At 40.2% G+C, this 19,071-nt stretch overlaps 2 protein-coding genes across 3 annotated transcripts in view; both read left to right on the top strand.

Moving 5' to 3' along the window:
• The first annotated feature begins 5,148 nt into the window (after window positions 1-5,148).
• Window positions 5,149-9,176, top strand: sac3d1 (SAC3 domain containing 1). Its single transcript, XM_061780509.1, has 4 exons — window positions 5,149-5,251; window positions 5,924-6,336; window positions 7,566-7,848; window positions 8,465-9,176. Exons 2-4 carry the CDS (start codon window positions 5,944-5,946, stop codon window positions 8,950-8,952), a joined length of 1,164 nt encoding a protein of 387 aa, XP_061636493.1. The 5' UTR covers window positions 5,149-5,251; window positions 5,924-5,943; the 3' UTR covers window positions 8,953-9,176.
• A 1,654-nt stretch (window positions 9,177-10,830) lies between these two features.
• Window positions 10,831-19,071, top strand: part of cpamd8 (C3 and PZP like alpha-2-macroglobulin domain containing 8) — a 65,986-nt gene continuing 57,745 nt past the window's right edge. The window contains exons 1-4 of one of the 2 annotated variants that reach the window (XM_061779279.1): window positions 10,831-11,420; window positions 15,820-15,971; window positions 16,310-16,332; window positions 17,645-17,810. In XM_061779279.1, the coding sequence (XP_061635263.1) occupies window positions 11,338-11,420; window positions 15,820-15,971; window positions 16,310-16,332; window positions 17,645-17,810 (424 nt within the window). In that variant the 5' untranslated portion in view covers window positions 10,831-11,337. The remainder of the gene's footprint in view (window positions 11,421-15,819; window positions 15,972-16,309; window positions 16,333-17,644; window positions 17,811-19,071) is intronic. The other variant, XM_061779278.1, reaches the window with a different exon arrangement.

Below are 19,071 nucleotides of genomic sequence, written 5' to 3'. Positions count from 1 at the left end.
GTTATCCCGGCAGGACCAGTCCGGATACTTCCTGACATGCTCCTCATTCAAACGGTCTGACTCCCTGAAGTATTTCTCCTTCTGTATCAGCGTCAGTGACTTGCACTGTGGACAGAATCACGCTGTCAACACACAAACAAACACAACAACACTGTATATATATATATATATATACACACACACACACTATCTGGCCCAGGACTTTATTCACAGTTGCACTGTCCTTGTCCATAAACATTTTCTTTCCATTAGACCTCTGCTCCTTCAGAAAAATCAGGAAGGCATTGGGTGGCTTTTTAATGTATGGCCTGTCATCCTCGAACAATTTCTGCTTTCGCCTATAAGGAAAAAAACAAACGGCAAACAAAATTCAGCTCAGTTTCGCTATGTGTGGGTGAGTGAGGAACTGTGGAGAAATCTTACGTCAATGACAAGGAATTTGGCGGCGTAGTGGCCAAGACGGAGGGAGGCATTGGCTGATATACCGGCTGGGCGATTCTACACACAAGCACACAAATACATTAACAACATCATGCGACTAGCGTGTGTTTGTGTTACTTACATAATTCTGACAGGATTTGGGTGGTCCTCCATCTGGAATCCTGGAGCAGAGTTGATGAGCTGCTGAAACAACACAGTTACAGCTAGAACTGCTGGTCACATTTTAACGCAAGACCAAGTTGTTCCCATTGGGTTAATACTTTAGGCCCTTGTTTATCGTGGGGGTTTTGTTTCAGAACCAACGTGAATTAGCGACCGTACAGTATATTTATTTCAATATTTATACATATTTTAAAGCTTTATGCATTATACAAAATATGCATGTGAGGTGCAGGTATTATTTTTCTCCACTTAGGGTCGCCAACCTCACGTTGTACACTAGCTATTATGCTGTACACAAATGGAATAAGTTGCCAACAGAAGTGACATCAGCCCCAAGTGTGAATGTTTTTAAGTGCAGGTTAAAAACTTATTTTTTCCTCATGCTTTTTAGAGCATTTCCACTTTCAAATGATATTTCTTGCACTATATGCTGTTTCAATTGTACTTTTTTTTTTTTTTTGCTCTTTGTCTGAAATGTTTATAAGTAGTTTTGTTCCCTTTGTTTTTAAATGTTTTTAATCATGTAAAACATATTGAGTTACCTTGTGTATGAAATGCGCAATATAAATAAATTTATTTTGCTTTGCTTTAGCATCTGTAACTTTGAACGTGTGCGGCCTTGCACGATGAGTGACGTAGTCGTCAGCAAATGAGAGCGAAGAGTTTTTGTTGTTTTTTTTAACTCTTGGAGTGCTAGCGAGTCAACATTCGTGTGGTGACTTACAATTTGTTAAGGAGCAGGCAAATGGTGGGTTGCTGCCACCCTCTCCAGGTATGCCAAAATCTGCCACATCTGCTGTGGACAAATACAAAACACATATTATATAGTATATGTAGTATAGTATATAAAATGTAAAACATTCCAGTGTATTGTGACTTGTAGAACACAAACTGTAAATGGTTTGGGTCCCCTTACCAAATATGCTTCCTAACTCCATAAAAAGTTTACACACCCCTGTTAAAATGCCTGGTTTTTGTAATATAAAAAATGAGACCAAGATAAATTATTTAAAACTTTTCCATTCATGTCACCTATAACCTCTGCAACTCAGTTGAAACTTTTTTTAAGAGTGTTCAGAATTAATTGTGACATATTTGGGGCATTTTTGCAAAGAAGACTGGGCAAATATTGTCACATTGTTAATTGGTTGTGCATTTCTGAAATGCCATCTTATAGTTTGATTGAATCCCATTAAAGGTTAAATGATTTTCCTGAACACGTTTTCTTTAAAGAAAAGGTACACATCATACAACTTGGGCAGCATGGCATAGAGGGCATCTCATTGTTGTGTCCCTGTGCAAAATACTTAACCCAAGTTGCCCATTAATGGCTGTGGTTGGCTGTTTGTTGGTGGTCGGAGGAGCTGGAGACGCAGAATTGCAGGCACACTTCTGTCAGACCACCCCAGGGCAGCTGTGGCTACACAAGTAGTTTAGCACCACCAGGTGTGACTGTGGAGTGAACGAATAATGTGCGCAATTGTAAAAAGTGTCTTTGAGGGCCTGAAAATCACTATATAGGTGCAATGCACTATTATTACAGTATTATTACATTCTGCCAGGTTATGTAAAGTTATGAGCACAACTGAATGCCCCATTTAAAATATCATAGAAATATGGAACATAAGTACAAAGAAGGCATCAAGAAAGCTCATCATGAACACAAACGGTAGAGTAACATGTAGAGAAAGATAGTATAACAATATTCACAGGCATATATTCTTTATCCTCTGCAAAGAATGACTAATATTACTGCCGTACTGAGAAGCCGAAAGTAGCTAAGTCAGTACAGTATAGTGGTGCATTGAGATATGAATTAAAAAAGTTTTATTTCCTGACCACGCTCGTAACTCAAATCACCCGTATTTCAAATCATGTTTTTTAGGTCTCCTGCCCCTGCTCCTTGAGGTCCGCCCCAAATGTTGTCTGTGTGTGTGTGTGTTCTTGTGTAGGATTGGTGAGACAAGTGGAGCAGGGACACCCCTGGACCACTGCAATGTCCATGCATAGACGGCTCAGCTCCTCACAGAGGATAAAGAATATATGACTGTGAGAACTGTTTGATTGAATGTCTAAATGTGTTGCTGAAATGTTTTTTTAATCAGATTCATCATTTCATATAAAAATAATAATAATGCATTACACTTATATAACGCTTTTCGAGACAAAAATAATTATTTTATATTTTGAAAATGTTTTTATTGTGTATGTTTTTTGCATATGTTTCCCCATTTTATCAGTCATTTGCACTTTTTCCATATTGCGTGCGTTTTTTTTCACATTTTGTTTTTTTCCCCCATCTACCCATCCATCCATTTTCTGAGCCGCTTCTCCTCACTAGGGTCGCGGGCGTGCTGGAGCCAATCCCAGCTGTCATCGGGCAGGAGGCGGGGTACACCCTGAACTGGTTGCCAGCCAATCGCAGGGTACATACAAACAAACAACCATTCGCACTCACAGTCATGCCTACGGGCAATTTAGAGTCTCCAATTAATGCATGTTTTTGGGATGTGGGAGGAAACCGGAGTGCCCGGAGAAAACCCACGCAGGCACGGGGAGAACATGCAAACTCCACACAGGCGGGGACGGGGATTGAACCCCGCACCTCAGAACTGTGAGGCTGACGCTCTAACCAGTCTCCACCGTGCCGCCCGTATTTTTTTTCCCCCCAAACTTTATTTTTTTTTTACATTTTGGACATTTTGTTTTCCACATTACGTAATGTTTCACATTATGTAAAAAAAAATAAATAAACAAAACAAAAAAAGTAATCATGTATTGGCGTTTTATAGGTAGGTCTATTGCTGGAATTTGTGTTATGTAGTAGTTGTTGAACCGACTAGTTGACAAATCGACCTTACCACTGTGAAATTACGGTCAGAGTCAAGTCAATTAATCATCTTTTTTGGCATGAACAACATGGACGCCTTGCTAAAAGCAACAGGTGAGGAGGCTCGTACATATAAAAATAAAAAAGCAGCAGTACCTCAAGCATGTGGAAATATTTGACTAAATATGAGACTGTTAGCACGCTCACTTGCAAAATATGTGGACGGGTGATATTCTCCCAATACTCTTCTGGATCATCCACTATCCTCGAATATAACAAAAGCACAAGTGCTATGAACGTCCATCTGAAAAGCAAATTAGCAAATTCTCCAAATGGCCTCCTGTAACAGAGAAAAAAAAAACCAGAATAATCTGTAGCTTGTACGATGAAAACCTCTAAACTGTGAAAGTGAAGGATTAAATTTGCCAAAAAAAAAAACTCCAACTAATGTTTCGCTCAACCCTTCATCACGCAGACAACCAGACACACGTTCAAGCTCTTCTTCCTTCCAATGGCCCTACCCCTGACCTTTTTGGCCACACACACAAACACACACACACAGTGAGAGAGAAACATCTGCAATTTACCGCAAGGTGTTTTCTCAAGTTAGAAGTGGTCTGAAATGTCCACGTTTGGGCAGTCATAATTTAAGACTACGCTACATGACTAAGCTGCAAAGTTGTTGTATTGCAGAGTCTGTAAAGTTAGCACTGGCGCTGCTGTTGCTCTTTCCCAAAATGATTTGATTGGCCCACGAAGGGTTTGTGTCCGGTCGTGTGACTGCCGTCTGATTGGTGAATTGGAGTCATATGACACTAGTGATGTATTGGATTGGCCGCAACGGCGCCCTATGCGGAAGTCGATGATGAAGTCTAAAAACAGATCGTGCAAGCAATAACGGATATTACTTACTACTACTTAATACTTGAGTAAATATAACGGCGTAAATGTAACGAGTTACTACCCACCTCTGCTCAAATGTGAAAAAGGAAGCACTGGATAAAGTAAAGCTACTGTACTCACGTGAGTTTGAGCCGCCTGACACACGTGACAGTGTTTTCAGAGCGATAGCGCTACCTAGTGGCGTTTCTGGAGAACACCGAAAATGTTTCAACGTTTACACTATTTTAATTTAATATATTTTTTTAGATTTAGATGTCTTTTCCCACATTTTGTAAAAAAATAGCTTTTGCATTTTTTCACAATTGAATATTTTCACATTTTGAAAAAACTTTTTTTAAATCACACTGATTTTTTTTCACAAAATCGTTTGATGTATTTTTTTTAGATTTGTAATGTATTTGCAAGTTTCACTTTTTTATGCATTTTAAAAATATTTGTTACACATTTTGTAAACGAAAGTACAGTTTTGTAGCTCCTTTTCCTATTTAAATATTTGTGTCAAATCTTTAAATTTGTTTCCAATATTTTGTAAGAAGTATTTAATTTTGTATTTTTTCGTATTTTGTAAAAAAAAAAAAAAAAAACACTTAGTTTCAGATTTTATATATTTTTTGACAATGTGCGAATGTCTTAAACAAAATAAAATCACATTTAAAAAAAATGTGTTCCACCAATGTAAAAAAATTAATACAATAATCCAATATTGTAACATTTTATTATTCTTAATCGCAACACGTGCGAAAAGTAACTCGCGCTCAGGAGAGCCCTGACAGACGGTGAAAAGAGTGAGAAAACAGATTTGTCCGATAGGTGGCAGTGTGTGCCTTAAAATGTTTCCTTCACGCCATTTGAAAGTGTAGAAGAAGTGTTCGTACACAAGTGCCAATGAAGTGCCGGGGGTCCTTCTCGTACCAAGTGAGTCTGTCCTATTTTTGACTTCACAAATGGCGTTTTCAATAAAAAAACAATAACATTAATAACATTAGTCTTATATGCTGTGTGAATATACATGTTTTAATATTTTACGTGGCTATATACAGTGACGAAGCGGAACTGTCATTTTGACATATTATGAATTTAGTCGCTTACTAGCTTGTTTTCCCCCCCCCCCCGCTAGGCGATAATAACAGCTCGTGAAATAAAAGCTCAGGAAAAACGACTGCTTCTTAATAGCAAGATGTAAATATTCAACCAGAATGAAATGATTTTATTTACACGTAGCTAGTTTAAAAAAAAAAAAAAAAGATGATGACGGAAGCACGTAAACGCACTTGAGTTAAATGATGCCTATGACGCTGAAAAGTATTTAGTAAACAAATGTATTGGTGGACGAGTGCTTAGCATGTCTGCCTCAAAGTGGAGAGATTCTGACTTCTGAATCCCAGCTGGCTCTGGAACTTCTGTGTGAAATCTGCCTGTTCTGACTGTTTTTTTTAGCATCATTGAAGACACATTTTTTTAGGGGTGTGAACGGTTGTTTGTCTAGACTCCAGCTCACTCGCCGCCCTAATGAGGACAAGAACTACAGAAAAAGGATGGATGTAATCTTTATGTTCTCACAAGTGTCATTATGCTTCCCCCAACCAGCTCCACCTCCCTGAGGAAGGATGTACAAGGAGCAGAGAAGATGGAGGAACCAGGGACGTTGGCGAGGTCGCGGTAAATCCCACGCAAGAGAAATGAAGGAAGATGTCAGGTCTGGGCAGCGTGATGAGGATGCCGTACCGAGGGGCGTATGCCAGACCATGTGTCCCGCTGGGGAGCTGCGCAATCGAGAGTCCCAGAATCGCCTGCATCGTTTCGAGATGTTGGCGGGTACGGAGAAAGACCGCAGACCCCGAGCTGACCCGCTGCGTGCCGTCAAGGAGTATTCTAGACCGGCGGCCGGGAAAGACTCTGCCAACTCTGCCGACTTGCGTCACCCTGCAGTGTTGCTGAAAACTGTGTGTTACCTCATTGATGAGGTCACTGCATCTCCTCATCTGCATCCTTGGACTGAGGTTAGTAGCTTTTTTTACGGTGATTGATCAATGTGATTAGTCGATTTTATTGATTAGACTTATTCTCATTTTTTAAAACCTTTTGTTTTGTGTGTGTGTGGCCTACTGCTTGCGTAATTCATAGTGTGTGTGCTGACGTGCACTGCATACACAAGCAACATGGTTGTAAACAGAGAGGAGGTAATTTTACAAAGTCAGTATTGCAACTTAGTATTTGGTCGCTATATTTGGCAACTCTTCCAAACCCTCGAGTGACTACTTTTAAAAAAAAAAAAAAAAAAAAAAAAAAAAAAAAGTGACGAGCTCCTTTACTTCCCGCTAAGAAACAAACAAAATGAGCAGAAACCTTTTCACTTGACAAGAAAGGCGCCCGGTGAAAGGCAATCACAATTTCAATCACGCTGGCCATGTGTTGCGAAATAATATATTGCACAAGCAGTGGTTTATGCACATGTTGGAAACTGTTTACCACTTGGTATGTGCATCCAAGGCAGCTGCAAATATTTTGCCAAGGTCGCTTTGCCTCACCTGTACAACTCCTCACGAGGAAAAAAAACTTGAGAGAGCTACAGATGCGTGTTACTCTTGAAGAGCTCGTTTTACTTTGATAAATTGTTGAAACATTTAAATGTTGTTTTATTAAGAATCGTGTTTGTATACATTTTGACAAAAAATTTAGATTTTACCAAGAGGAAGCACTTATTTTTTTACATGATTGGTAAGGAAAAAATTTTTTTTTCTATTATTTCTGTGGAAGCTCAAAGTATCGTGTAAATGTGTGTTGGTATGACAACAACATTCATTGAATCCTTGAAAAGTTGATGCAAATTAACGCTTGGGGGAAAAAAAAACTAAAGCTTTTTCAAAGCCTGTTTGGTGTAAAGAAAAAAAAAGAGCAAATCCCAGATTGAAAGAAAAACAAAAAGCAAAACTTGATTTGAATAATCTATTTGCCATTTGGTTTTCCTGTTAGTGAAGTGGAAAAATAAATGTATTAAAAATTGGAAATTGAATTTTTGTGGAAAAAATCTGAACTTTAATATTTGTGAAAAAACAAATCTGAAATGTATTTATTTTTCTGGGAAAAACAAAACAAAACCTAAGTCATATTTTTGTGAAATAAATAATTGGTAGTCAGATTTGGGGAATTTATTATAAAACCATATCATCCATCCCTACTTGAACCTATTCTAAACACTCACGAAACAACTTTTGTTTATGTGTTGCAGGTTTATAGCTTTGTTTTCGATCGCCTGCGCAGCGTGAAGCAGGACATGATCATCCAGAGGGCGCACGGAGCGGACTGCGTGGCCATTTTGGAGCGGACGGTGCGCTTCCTCGTGTACGCCTCGTACCGACTCTGCAGCGAGCCCCTGCGACTTTTCGACCCCCGCATCAATGACACGCACCTCCAGGAGAACCTGAGCTGGCTACTGGACTGCTACGCGCGTGCAACGGGGCCGCATCCCAATCAGGAGGAGTTCCAGGCTCTCGGATTGCTCTATAACTTAGGTGGGTGTCTTACTTTTGCCGTTGACATTTTTGGACACTTCATTAGGCACACCTTGACAATATGTGTATGTGTTTAATGAATAAGTTCACACGCTTCTGTGTTCACTTGTCAGAGTTTATAGTGCTCAATCATAGCCGCCCCATCGACCAAAATTCTAGTAGATACACAATAAAATACCAGCTCGAGTCAGTTACTCAAATACATGGTTGTATTTCATGATTTGCAACATGTTTTCTGAAGATGTTAAATACATTTTGGGATGTATTGGATTTTTCTCCTGTTGCTCAATATGCCTTTTGTCCGAAAACTAACACAAAGGCATCTTATTATAGCCTATACCATTGCTGGTTAGAACTTAATGTAATGTCCCCTGCAAGTGGCCAAGGATACACACAGCTGCTTGGTGCACAGAAACTAAATAGATCACGCCGATAATTTAGGGGGAATTCACGTTTTACTGACCTTGCCCCCGAGGACAAGGGTTCAGGGTGTACCCCGCTTTTCGCCCAATAGTCAACTCGGCTCGGCTCCAGCACACCCGCGACCCAATTGAGAACAAGCAGTATAGAAACTGGATGCAGGAGTCTAATAGCTCTTATACTCAATCGCCCCAAGGTTCCCCTCGCGCCATACAGCACATCATGGAGCTTCCGGCTCCGCTTCGCCACGCCCCCGCCGTCACGCTCGCCGTCTCCATCAACCGGTCCTTCCTGGAGCGGAACCCGGTACGTCTGCTACGCTGCGCCCGCCGCCTGAGCTTCCTGCAGGCCTGCGCTCTGCACCGCCACGTGACATCGAGCCGTAAGGACCTGCTGCTCGTGTACAGCCACGGCTACAACAGCCGGAACTGTCGCTTCCCGCTGGAGGCGCTGTCCGAGCTCCTCGCCTTGGAGAAGAGTCTCACGAGCACGCTGTGTCAGGCGTGTGGCGTTGAGGTCAACACGGACGGGCAAGTGGTGTTCTCCAAGACCTCCTTCGCTGAGCCGGAACAAGGGAAACTGTGCTGCTCTCTTTATCACAACATTGTGACAGAGAAGCACAAAGACCTCACCATTGGCAGCATCCTTCATGGCTGCGTTCGGCAGAAGGCTCAATTTAAATAAAACGAATCATGATACTTGTTGTCAAGCTTGAGCTTGTTATAAACTGCCGCCACAATAAGGAACATATTGGTCAATTTACACTTCTATGGCAGCATGGCTGAGCATTCTTTTCTTCATTTTAATGCTGGAGGTAATTGTAAAGAACGTGTACATTAAAATGCTCTTTTTAGGATGTATGTTTTAGGATTTCAGTTTTGAGTTTTAATAAAAGTTGCAGAAATGAACTGTTTTTGAAAGTGGTAGCAAGTCAGCAAAATGGACGAGATAAAGTTTTGTAACATTAAATCGTTCTAAAAAACAACAACATTCTCATAAGCCCTTTTGGTCTTAAAAAAAAAATTATAACTACTTTTTCCTTGCCATAGCTTGTCTTTCATCTCCTATTTAAAAAATATTTATATGATTTTGCTCTAAAAAATACAACTGTCCTTGTAATATTGCAACTTTTTTCTCGAATAATTGACTTTAATCTTGAAAGAAATCTACAAAAATAGTTTCATGTTGGTGGAATAATAATTTCTTTTCATGAGAAAATTGAAATGAAAAAAGTATTATGATGAGTTTTTTTTTGTCTTTTCCAGAAAAAAGCCATAATATTAGTGTATTTTCTCCTCGGGAAAATATTACAAGAGCAAATGTGGCATTTGTTGGGAAAAAAAACATTTTCTATTTTAGATATTTCTTTTTAGTTTAATAATCCTTTGTGTTAATGTGTGTATCACAGCGGTTTTCAAACTGGGGCTTTGTGAGACCTATCTTGGCAGTCAAAAATCATAAAAATAATTCTCAATCAATTATGTTGTACCACTTAAAAAATGCATAGCTACATAGAGGGACTGGTGTATCAATAAAACAAGCATAATCAACCAAGTCATCAGCCAATTAAAAGCTCTGAAATGGCCTAGCACAGTGATTTTCAAAGTGTGCCACACCTCGGATCACAAGTTTCCAACTTGTGGATAAATCTCTGCTTTTGCAAAATATAAATAGGCATCACGTCTGGCAATCTTCAGTGCAATTGACTCCTGAGTGCCTTCCAGCAGGCATCTTTCTGTTCAAACAGAAAACATTGTTCAAATGATTGAGCTCGTGTTGTCTTTTTCTTAATGGGAACTAAACTCTCTAGTCACTGTAATAATAAAAAAAACAAAAACAAGAATGTTTGGAAAAGTCACTTAATATAGCAACCTAATGGCTAAGTTGGCAAAATTGACTGCACTTTTGTAAACTATGAGCTCTCCGTTCGCAGCCGTGTTGTGAGTGGAAGTGATGCACGTCAGCTAGCGTCTGATGGATACGGACTTCATTTAATTAAGTTGAATTTGGTTACAATTCTTTCTATTGAACAGGTCATGAATATTCAGGATGAATTTTTTTTTAGAATTCCCATGGAATTTAGAGGTGACATGGTAGTTTTATTGAATTGACTGTAGGATTATGAGGGGTCCTTGGAAAAAATGTCTCCCTTGTAGGTCAAAAAGTCTGAAAATCCCTGGTGTAAAATATATATTTAAAATTGTATGTTTATTTTTAAACAAACCTATTTGCCTTGATGAAACTGCACTGCCCCCTTCTCTCCGCACGGTGGCAGCATAGAGCTACCACGCCGCCCTCTGCTAACCAACAAGGAAACTACTACTTGACCACTTTTTTCAGCGTTTACCTGCTTTTCCGTGTAAAAAGGAATTCATTTTAGACGCTGCTTGCCTCCTCGAGCAACTGTCGTTTCGTTTCTTCGCACAGCAAAATCCACTCAATCCACTCTCAGAGACACGTGTTGGATAAAACTCTTGAAGATACAAGTTGCAGTGGGGTGTGTGCGCGCGTGCATGTACACGTGCGTGTGCATGAGAGTGTTCGTGTACGTGTGTGCGACGTCCATTGCCTTGCAGGCTTCAGTCAGTCCCGAGCAGTGAAGCAAAGAGGAGCTCCTCGCTGAGTTTATGATTAAACTGACTTCTCTTTCTCCATTATACTTTTAAAAAAAAAAAATATTTATTTATTTTTTGCTGTTCTGCATTTTTAAATATATATATATATTTTTTAAATTCTTTTGTTGACATTTTAGTTGTTGTGCGGCGAAGTGGGAGCCCGCTCGCCGATTTTGTAATGCTGAAATCTGAGCGAAAGGAACCCGGGCGGGTGAAGAAGCGATGGAGAAGGCACATGGGCGAAGGGCAGGGCTGATGATCTTTGCAACCGAGCCGTCGAGAGCAATGAAGAGACTGAAGGGGTTCTAAGAAGAAAGAAAGAGAGAAAAAAAAAAAGCATCGCTGATCGCATTCATTCAAGTTTTGTGTGTGTGTGTGTCTGTGTGCGCGCGTGTGTGTGCGTGTGTGTGGATAGGAGTGGGGGACCACATCCGAAGCCCTCCTCGCGCCTAAAATGTTGCGTTTGACAGCTTTGAGCCTCCTGGGGTGGACTTTATTCATGTGCAAAGTGAGCACGACTGCTGCACAGGACAAGGGGTGAGTGCTGTACCTCTTTATTCTCTCCAGATGCCAAGCAAACAAAGAAACAAACAAACAAGCAAACAAACAACAACAAAAAAAAACCCTCTTAATAATGGTTGCATGTGTTTGAGGGGGCATATTCAGATGGGGGATGCAATACCACCCATCCATTTTCTGCAGAGATTGTCCTCATCAGGGTCTTGGCTGATTGATTGAAATCTATCCCAGCTGATTTGGCGAAAGAAGTGGGATCCACCCTGGACCGGTTGCCAGTCAATCGCATGTAAAGTGACACCAATGCAATGCCTTCCATTCATTTTTGCATTGTAACGCTTGCCCTCGTGAAGGTCGCGAGTGTTAGCTGTCAGCTGGCTTTTGGCGAAGGAAGCGGGATACAACCTGGACATGGCAGGTCGATTGCATGTACATATTTTTTGGAACCTATCCCCTCTTATTTGTGGAACCTCCACTTATTCGCGTTGCTTTATTTTACCCAAGCTCCAGTTTATTTGTGCGTTTTTTTTTTATTAAATGTTTTTTTTTTTTTTACCCAATTCCCACACTTATTTGCACTTTTTTGCCATTTTTTTCATGGCAATTATAAGGAGTGTCAATTATATACAGATTTGTGATACAAAAGCTACAGTGAACCCCTGCATACTCGTGGTTTGGAAGTTGTGGATTCATTCACCCTTTGGATGATTTTTCAATTTTTTTTTCTTTTTTCCCCCTGTTTTAGGAAGGAAACCAACCCCGAAAACACTTATTGACAGTTTATTCCCGCTCATTCAAGAATGTATTTTTCTTATATTTAAGAATTTAAGCCTATCTGAGCCGACTTTGGGTGAGAGGAGTGGGGTGCACCCATTGACAGGTCGGCATTTAAGCACTCACACTTACTATCGAGCCTCTGGACAATTTCAGAGTTTTCAGCGAACCTTTTTTTTAATGTGTGAGGAAGCCGGAGAACCACAAGAAAACCTACACAAACTGAGCCGAGATTCAAACCCAGAACCTCTCAAATGTAAGGCAGAAGTGCTAATGTGCTGCCTCCTTATGACTGAAGAATGATTATTTTTTCCAGCACAGTCTCACTTGCTGGAAGGATGGAAGAGTGACCTTGAGATGTTATTCTTGAGTGTGGCATGACGCGAGTCAATGCATATCAGATACAAGTCTTCTCAAGTTTGGGGCAAAATGAATCTGAAGTGAAACTGTTTCCAGCGAGAAGACCACGTGACTCCACATATAAGTACCTGATCCAGGGGGGCTCATCTGAGGGTTGCTTTTTTTCCGCCCATTGTAGATCAAACGAGTCCACTTCTGGGTCTTTCCCCCCCCCCCCCCCAACCCTCCAGAGGATTTTCTCATGACTCGCACTCTCAAGCTCTCAGGAACTGCACTTGCCTCTGGCTGTAATGCTGCAGTGCTGTAATGCCAACCACCTGATCCTTCTCTCAGGCATGCAACAGGGTGTGCTCACTCCTAATTTCAGTGAGCTTCAGTAGGTGGGCGGGGGAAGCAGCCAGTGGATTTATCGGATTTAGGGAATAGATTTGGAAGGGCTAAATTGAAAGATGAAGAACTGCACATGCTACTTACAGTAGAGCCGGGATTCTGAAAAGTTTTTGGGTCCAGGGATCCCTTAAAGGGAAGACATTTTTGCAAGGACCCGCCCAATTAAACAAAACTACCATGTGCAGTCCTAATTGCTATGGAAATATCTATTTTATGAACATTTCAACCTGAATATTCATGACCAGTTTCAAGAAAAGAATATAACCAATTTCAAATGAATGAAATGTAATATTTATCCATTGTCGCTAGCTGACGTGCACTGCTTGCCATTGAACTTTGGACAAACGTGCAGCATTTGTGTTTGTTGTTTCTGCGATCAGAGAGCTTTGAAATGAGTTAGCCAGTAGATGACGAACAAGGCCAAAACGTGACAAGGACAAAAAGATATCTGTCATTAACACACAACATACGTAAACACGGACAAAAAAGTACTACGTGTATTATACGATGGGTGAAGTAAGATGGCGGGACTGTGCCATTTTGATTGTGGGGTGGGGGTGGTGTGGGGGGGGGGGGGGGGGCACACCTCCATGGTGACTCAATTCCTCTAAAAACAAAAGCAAAATTGAAAAAGTATAGTGTCGTATTAGTGTTCGATTCTTTGTCAGCTGAAGATAGGCAGACTACCATTTGCACTGTGGGATGGGGCAACAGTTCCAGTGTGATTGAAACGATGACAAGGTTCTCTACATACTAGTTAGCAGGCTATTTCCTGGTTCTGACATCTATCAAAAACTTTATATCATTTGGAGTATGGGATGGGTGGAACGGTTCCATGACGACTCAAACGGCGAAACAACACAAGATGAATAATTAAACGCTGTTTTTGTTGTATGTCCGCGTGTGTTAAATAGCAGGCTAATTCCTGGTAGTGAAGTAAGAGGTTAAGAATAGTTGGATAGGAAAGAAAAAGAAAGTGGGGTACACCTTGGACAAGTTGCCAGTTAATCATATATACAGCTACGCCGACGCGAGACGATTAAATCCCGACTCTGTAATGAAAGGTATCAGGTCTTTTTTAATCACAGCGCCATCTGCTGGATATGGTGGCGTGAGTCCTAATGGCCACTGCAGCCCCCACTCTATGCCAGATGGCAGTCAGTCTTTCATCCAAATACTTTAATTAGTCTTGTTTTTTTCCAGCCTGTTTTTGAGCATCAAAGCTTGGCCTTTGCACTGTGACCCCACTGACGGGCCCCCTTCCTTCAATTAAATGTCACAACGAGCGTGTGGAATCTTAGTCGTTACCTTGTTCCAAACAGACTTCAAGGTTGTGTCGGGGGGCTGCTGGACCACCCAAAAGAATAAGGACAGAGCTAGAGATGGTATGTACACACTGTAGTCGTGTGAAAGTACTGATTCAACTCCTTTACTTAAGTAAATATAAAAAAAAAAACAGGACAGACTCTGAAACGTGCTTAGGGACAAAAGCAAAAAGTCAAAATGAATTTTTACTGTCAGTTATTTCCAATACCCATTTTGATAACTTGGCACAACAAAAAAAACAACTTTAGCTAATTAGCTAATAATAACGAAACAAAATACACCTTACATGTGTGTGTTTTTTCAGATTAGGTGGATCGTTTTTGAACGCCAGAAGCTGGTGAGTTTTAAGATGACACAACTTATTCGCCACGAATCATTCTTGGAGGCGAAAACGTCAACCGATTCTCCTAGACAAGGCCATGGATTGGGAATATCGCGCTTCTCCAAATTTCTCGCCGTCGTCGTTAATGCTCCATGGTTTATGTTTCTTCATGTCACTGCTGTCGCTGTTTTTTTCCCGGCTTATAAGACCACAAGATCACAATCAGTCGATCAAGAGCTGAACCCTGGTTGACCTTACCCCACTCTTTTTTACGTCGCGCCGTCATTCGCGGATGTTGAAAAAGGTAACTAGCATATTCTTGCAAAGGGAGTAGAAAGTGCTGATATCTGTTTTCAGAAGTGGGGAGGAAAAGTAAAACAAATTGTCAGAAAAAAAATTACCCGTAAGTAAAGTACTTAAACATCTACTTAAGTACACTAATGAAGTATTTGTACTTGCATTACTTCCCACCACTGGCCAGAGCATGCAAAGCTGATTGGGCAGCAGGTAGCGGGAAGTGCCCGCTAACGGTTACATCTGAAGCTGATCTGGTGAGGAATGTAGGATGGTTGTGTAAGAGAGCACATATGGGCGTACGAGTCAGGAGGAAAGGGAAATGTGGAGGTACACTTCCTGTATGATTTTCAGCGAAGTGGGCGTGCTTGCAATTATGTTGCCAGCCACGAGCGCTTAAGTCACAGAGGCCTGAACCGCTCTCATCTTTGTGCTTGCGTCTGACTGCCAATAGTCCGACTCACTTATCTCTTATGAAAGTTTATCAAGTGACTGATGTTTTTTTTTTTTTTTGTGTGTTGGCCTTGTGTGAAACATTTTAACATATGTGATAGGTGCAGATTGTAGCTAAGAGCTGCGTCCAAAGGTGTTAATGCGCCTATTTTTATTATTATTGTGAATATAGGGTGCACAGCGTGCACCTATCTATGGCAAATTGTTTCCCAACCTTTTTTTAAGCCAAGGCGTATATTTTACATTACAAAAGAAGTTGAAGTAAATAAACATTTCTTTGGACCAATTAAAAAACATTCACTGCCATTGACGTCTTTAGAAGTCAAATGTTAACTTGGAAGGCTGGCAGTGAATCAGTTAAATAAAAATGGATAATTTCCTGTGGCACACCAGATGATCACTCACGGCACATTGGAAATGACTGCCTCAACCAACCTTGACGGTATCTCTCACTTACTTCCATGTCTGCCCTACGTCCCGCCCACTGTTCTCTGCTCCAAGGGGCTACTTGGTGGCCGCTCCGTCGGTGTTCCGAGCGGGCGTCGAGGAGAGCATCAGCGTGACCATCTTCAATGCCAAAGCGGAGACTCGTGTGCAGGTCCAGTTGTCCGTGAAGGGACAGGCAGTGGCCCACAGCCACGGCTCCGTGCTTGGTGAGAACGCATCCTCTCCTCACTATCATCCCACCGTCATATTGCAGTATATAGAATATTATAGCACTTTGCACTTTGCATGCTTAACATATTTTGATTGAATTTGAATTGTAGGTTTAATTTTTTGGTTGAGTTTTTCCTTTCTTTGCTTTATATGCTAAATACATTGTTCTTGCATGCCCAGAAAGTCTGTTTTATCCTTAAATACATGCATTATTCACTTTCAAATGAGAGAAATATCAGAAAAGGAATGTAGTTTGAACGGGAACAAACTTTTGCCTTTATCTGCAGTGAAATGTAATGGTTTGATGTGTTTCCCCCTATTTTGTGTGTCTTAGATAAAGGCACCATCAAGCTGAAGGTGAGTCCACCAAGTGTGTGTTTAAAGCTGTGTGTGAGTAATTTATTATTGTGGTTTGCAGTGGTGTGGAACTGTACTGTATCATACTGAGAGGTGTTTTCTAATGATTTGCCTACTGCACAAAAGAGTTCTACAGCACTGCAAACTCCAACTGTGACGATCAAGAAGAGCGTAATGTAGATTGTGTCACCATAGCAAGCTAAAACTGAAGACTGCAATTTCTATAGAAATTGCATGTGAATGCTGAAGACCTGACACTGAACTTCATTGCTTTGGAATTCATTTAATTGTTGAATGTTAGACTTGAAGTTGGAATGGTTTGAATTGGTTGAGAAACATGTAAGGAGGAGGTCAATATGTAAAATATCTCTTAATTTGTGGATTTTCTGGTCAAAAGGTGGAGACTGTGATGAATATTTCTGTATATGTCCTGAATGAGCTGAACAGTTTAAAGCTAGACTTGTATAAATCGGCTGAGAAATGTGGAAGGAGGTCAATATGTAAAATATCTCATAATTTGGGAATTGTGAAATTTTTGGGAATCTGATGAATAGTTCCGTAAACTGTATGTCCTGAATAAGATGAACCTTTCAAAGTTGGAATGGTTAAAATCAGCTGAGAAATGTGGATAGAGGAGGTCAATAAAATGTTCGGAATGTTTCATGAAAAATGGTGGAATTTGGGGAATTTAAAAAAAGGTTACCCAGGATGTCGTGAATGAGCTGAATATTTCAAAATTGGAAAGGTTTAAATCGGTCAAGAAATGTCGAAGGAGTAGGAATACATGTAAAATGTTTTTTTTTTTTTCGTGGAAAATATGGATTTTGAGGAAAAGTGAGAACTTTGGGAATGTGATAAATATCTCTGTAAAAGTCTTGAATGAACTGAACAGTTTGATGTTGAATGGTATAAACCGGTTGAGAAATGTGGTAGGAGGTCAATATGTACAATTTTGTAATTTGGGAATTGTATTGTGAATAGCTGGTATTTTGAGAGGTAAATATGTAAAACGTTTGGCATGTTCTCATGGTAATTGTGCAATAATGAAAAAAAATGGGAGTTTTGGAATGGGGAAAACTGTACCCAGGATGTACTAAAAGAGCTGAATATTTTAAAGTTGGAATGGTTTGAACCGGTTGAGAAATGTAGAAGCTATAGGACAGAAAAAAATGGGGATAATATGAAGATTTTTTTTTGTCACAGAATAACGTGTGAAAGTATGAATTAACACAAAAACTTCCCCCATTGACCTAATTTGCCTTTGATAATCCTGTGTTGTGTTGTGTTGTGTTGTGTGTGTGTGCGGCACCAGGTTCCCTCTGGGCTGAGAGGCCAGGCCCACCTGAAGCTGTGGGGGAACCGTCACCTCACAGAGGGGGGCTACATCTTCCACAACCACACCACAGTCACGGTGGAGAGCAAGGGCACAGCTGTTTTCATCCAGACCGACAAGCCCGTCTACAAGCCCAAACACAAAGGTTCCCCTCTGATAGTGCGCCTGCTAGTTCATCACATAATACACACGCAAGGTCTTCTTTTTTTTTTTTTTTTTTTTTAAAAAAGGCCTCTTGAATAGAAATCAATCACTATGCGTGTATTAAAAATATGCAGTCAAGTTGAACTAAACTAGGAGGTATTTGGTAATTGGCACGAGTGGAATGTAACAAATTAAATACTGTGGAACAGGGGTTGGCGAAGTATGGTCAGCCGCTACGTTCTTTAATCTGGACCACCGAGTATTTACATTATTAAGAGTCCTGTAATATATGTTTTATGCTATTATATAAGGGGTTGAACCAATTAATTGATGAGTCGACGTTACTACTAAAATATGCATAGCAGCGGTATCACGGGACTGGCGGCGAGGAATGAGGGCAACAGTGTGAAGTGAAGCTCCATCTTTATCGCCCAAATATGTGCACTATTGTGCGGGCAACCACTTGCGTGTCTTTACAACACCAGTGTGTCGTAACACTTGTCGCAGTACGGCATAGAGCAGTACTATGCTACAAGCGTATGGACATATTTGACCCAAAAAGTCTATCCTCCAATACAATAATAGCACGAGTGAAATAGAAACAGAGAAATGCTTCATTTTTATTGAGCCTGGCTAGCGCGTTAAAGAGAAAACCGGTCGGTGGATTGTGGGTTGTATTTTTAATCATTAGTTTTTATTTGTTTCTAGGCCACTCTGTCGAAATGTGTCGATGGCGCAAAAAGGTCTCGGGCCGCTGCACTCAACTGAAAATATATCATTGACGTCATCGATTAATCGACTTCAACTCACTTTAGCATCCACTGCAAAAAATCTATAGTTCAACCCCTACTGTATATATTTGTAATTTAGATTTTTTTTTTAAATTGGTGAATATCTTTAATTTAGTCGTATTTTTATTAATTTATCTCTTTAAAAATTTGTTTTTTTAAATTTGTGGTAGATAATAAAATAAAAAATCCTAGCAAAATATTTATTAAATATATGAATGGATGTATGTAAATGTATGCATTTTGTGTTTTACAAATACATTTAACAATGTTTTGTTTGAGAAAATACTTGGTGAAATAACTTATTGAATTCATTATATATATAAAAGAAAAAAGTGAGAATGATGATTTTTGTTATTACAATGAACTATTTTACGTACAAATGTTTAACTCATTTATTCATTTATTTTACCTCATCTACAAATGACCTGCCCCATCTGCCAGTTAAAAAAAAAAAAGTGTCATTGACTACGG

Source organism: Phyllopteryx taeniolatus, chromosome 7, assembly GCF_024500385.1.
Source record: "Phyllopteryx taeniolatus isolate TA_2022b chromosome 7, UOR_Ptae_1.2, whole genome shotgun sequence".
Lineage (NCBI taxonomy): Eukaryota > Metazoa > Chordata > Actinopteri > Syngnathiformes > Syngnathidae > Phyllopteryx > Phyllopteryx taeniolatus.
This window is presented reverse-complemented; position numbering and strand designations above follow the sequence as displayed.

Excerpts from the sequence above, each read along its gene's own strand:
- sac3d1 (XM_061780509.1), top strand. The coding sequence starts at position 5,944 with ATGTACAAGGAGCAGAGAAGATGGAGGAACCAGGGACGTTGGCGAGGT. Across the intron at positions 6,337-7,565 it reads ATCTGCATCCTTGGACTGAG|GTTTATAGCTTTGTTTTCGA; the intron begins GTTAGTAGCTTT and ends TATGTGTTGCAG. Across the intron at positions 7,849-8,464 it reads CGGATTGCTCTATAACTTAG|GTTCCCCTCGCGCCATACAG; the intron begins GTGGGTGTCTTA and ends AATCGCCCCAAG.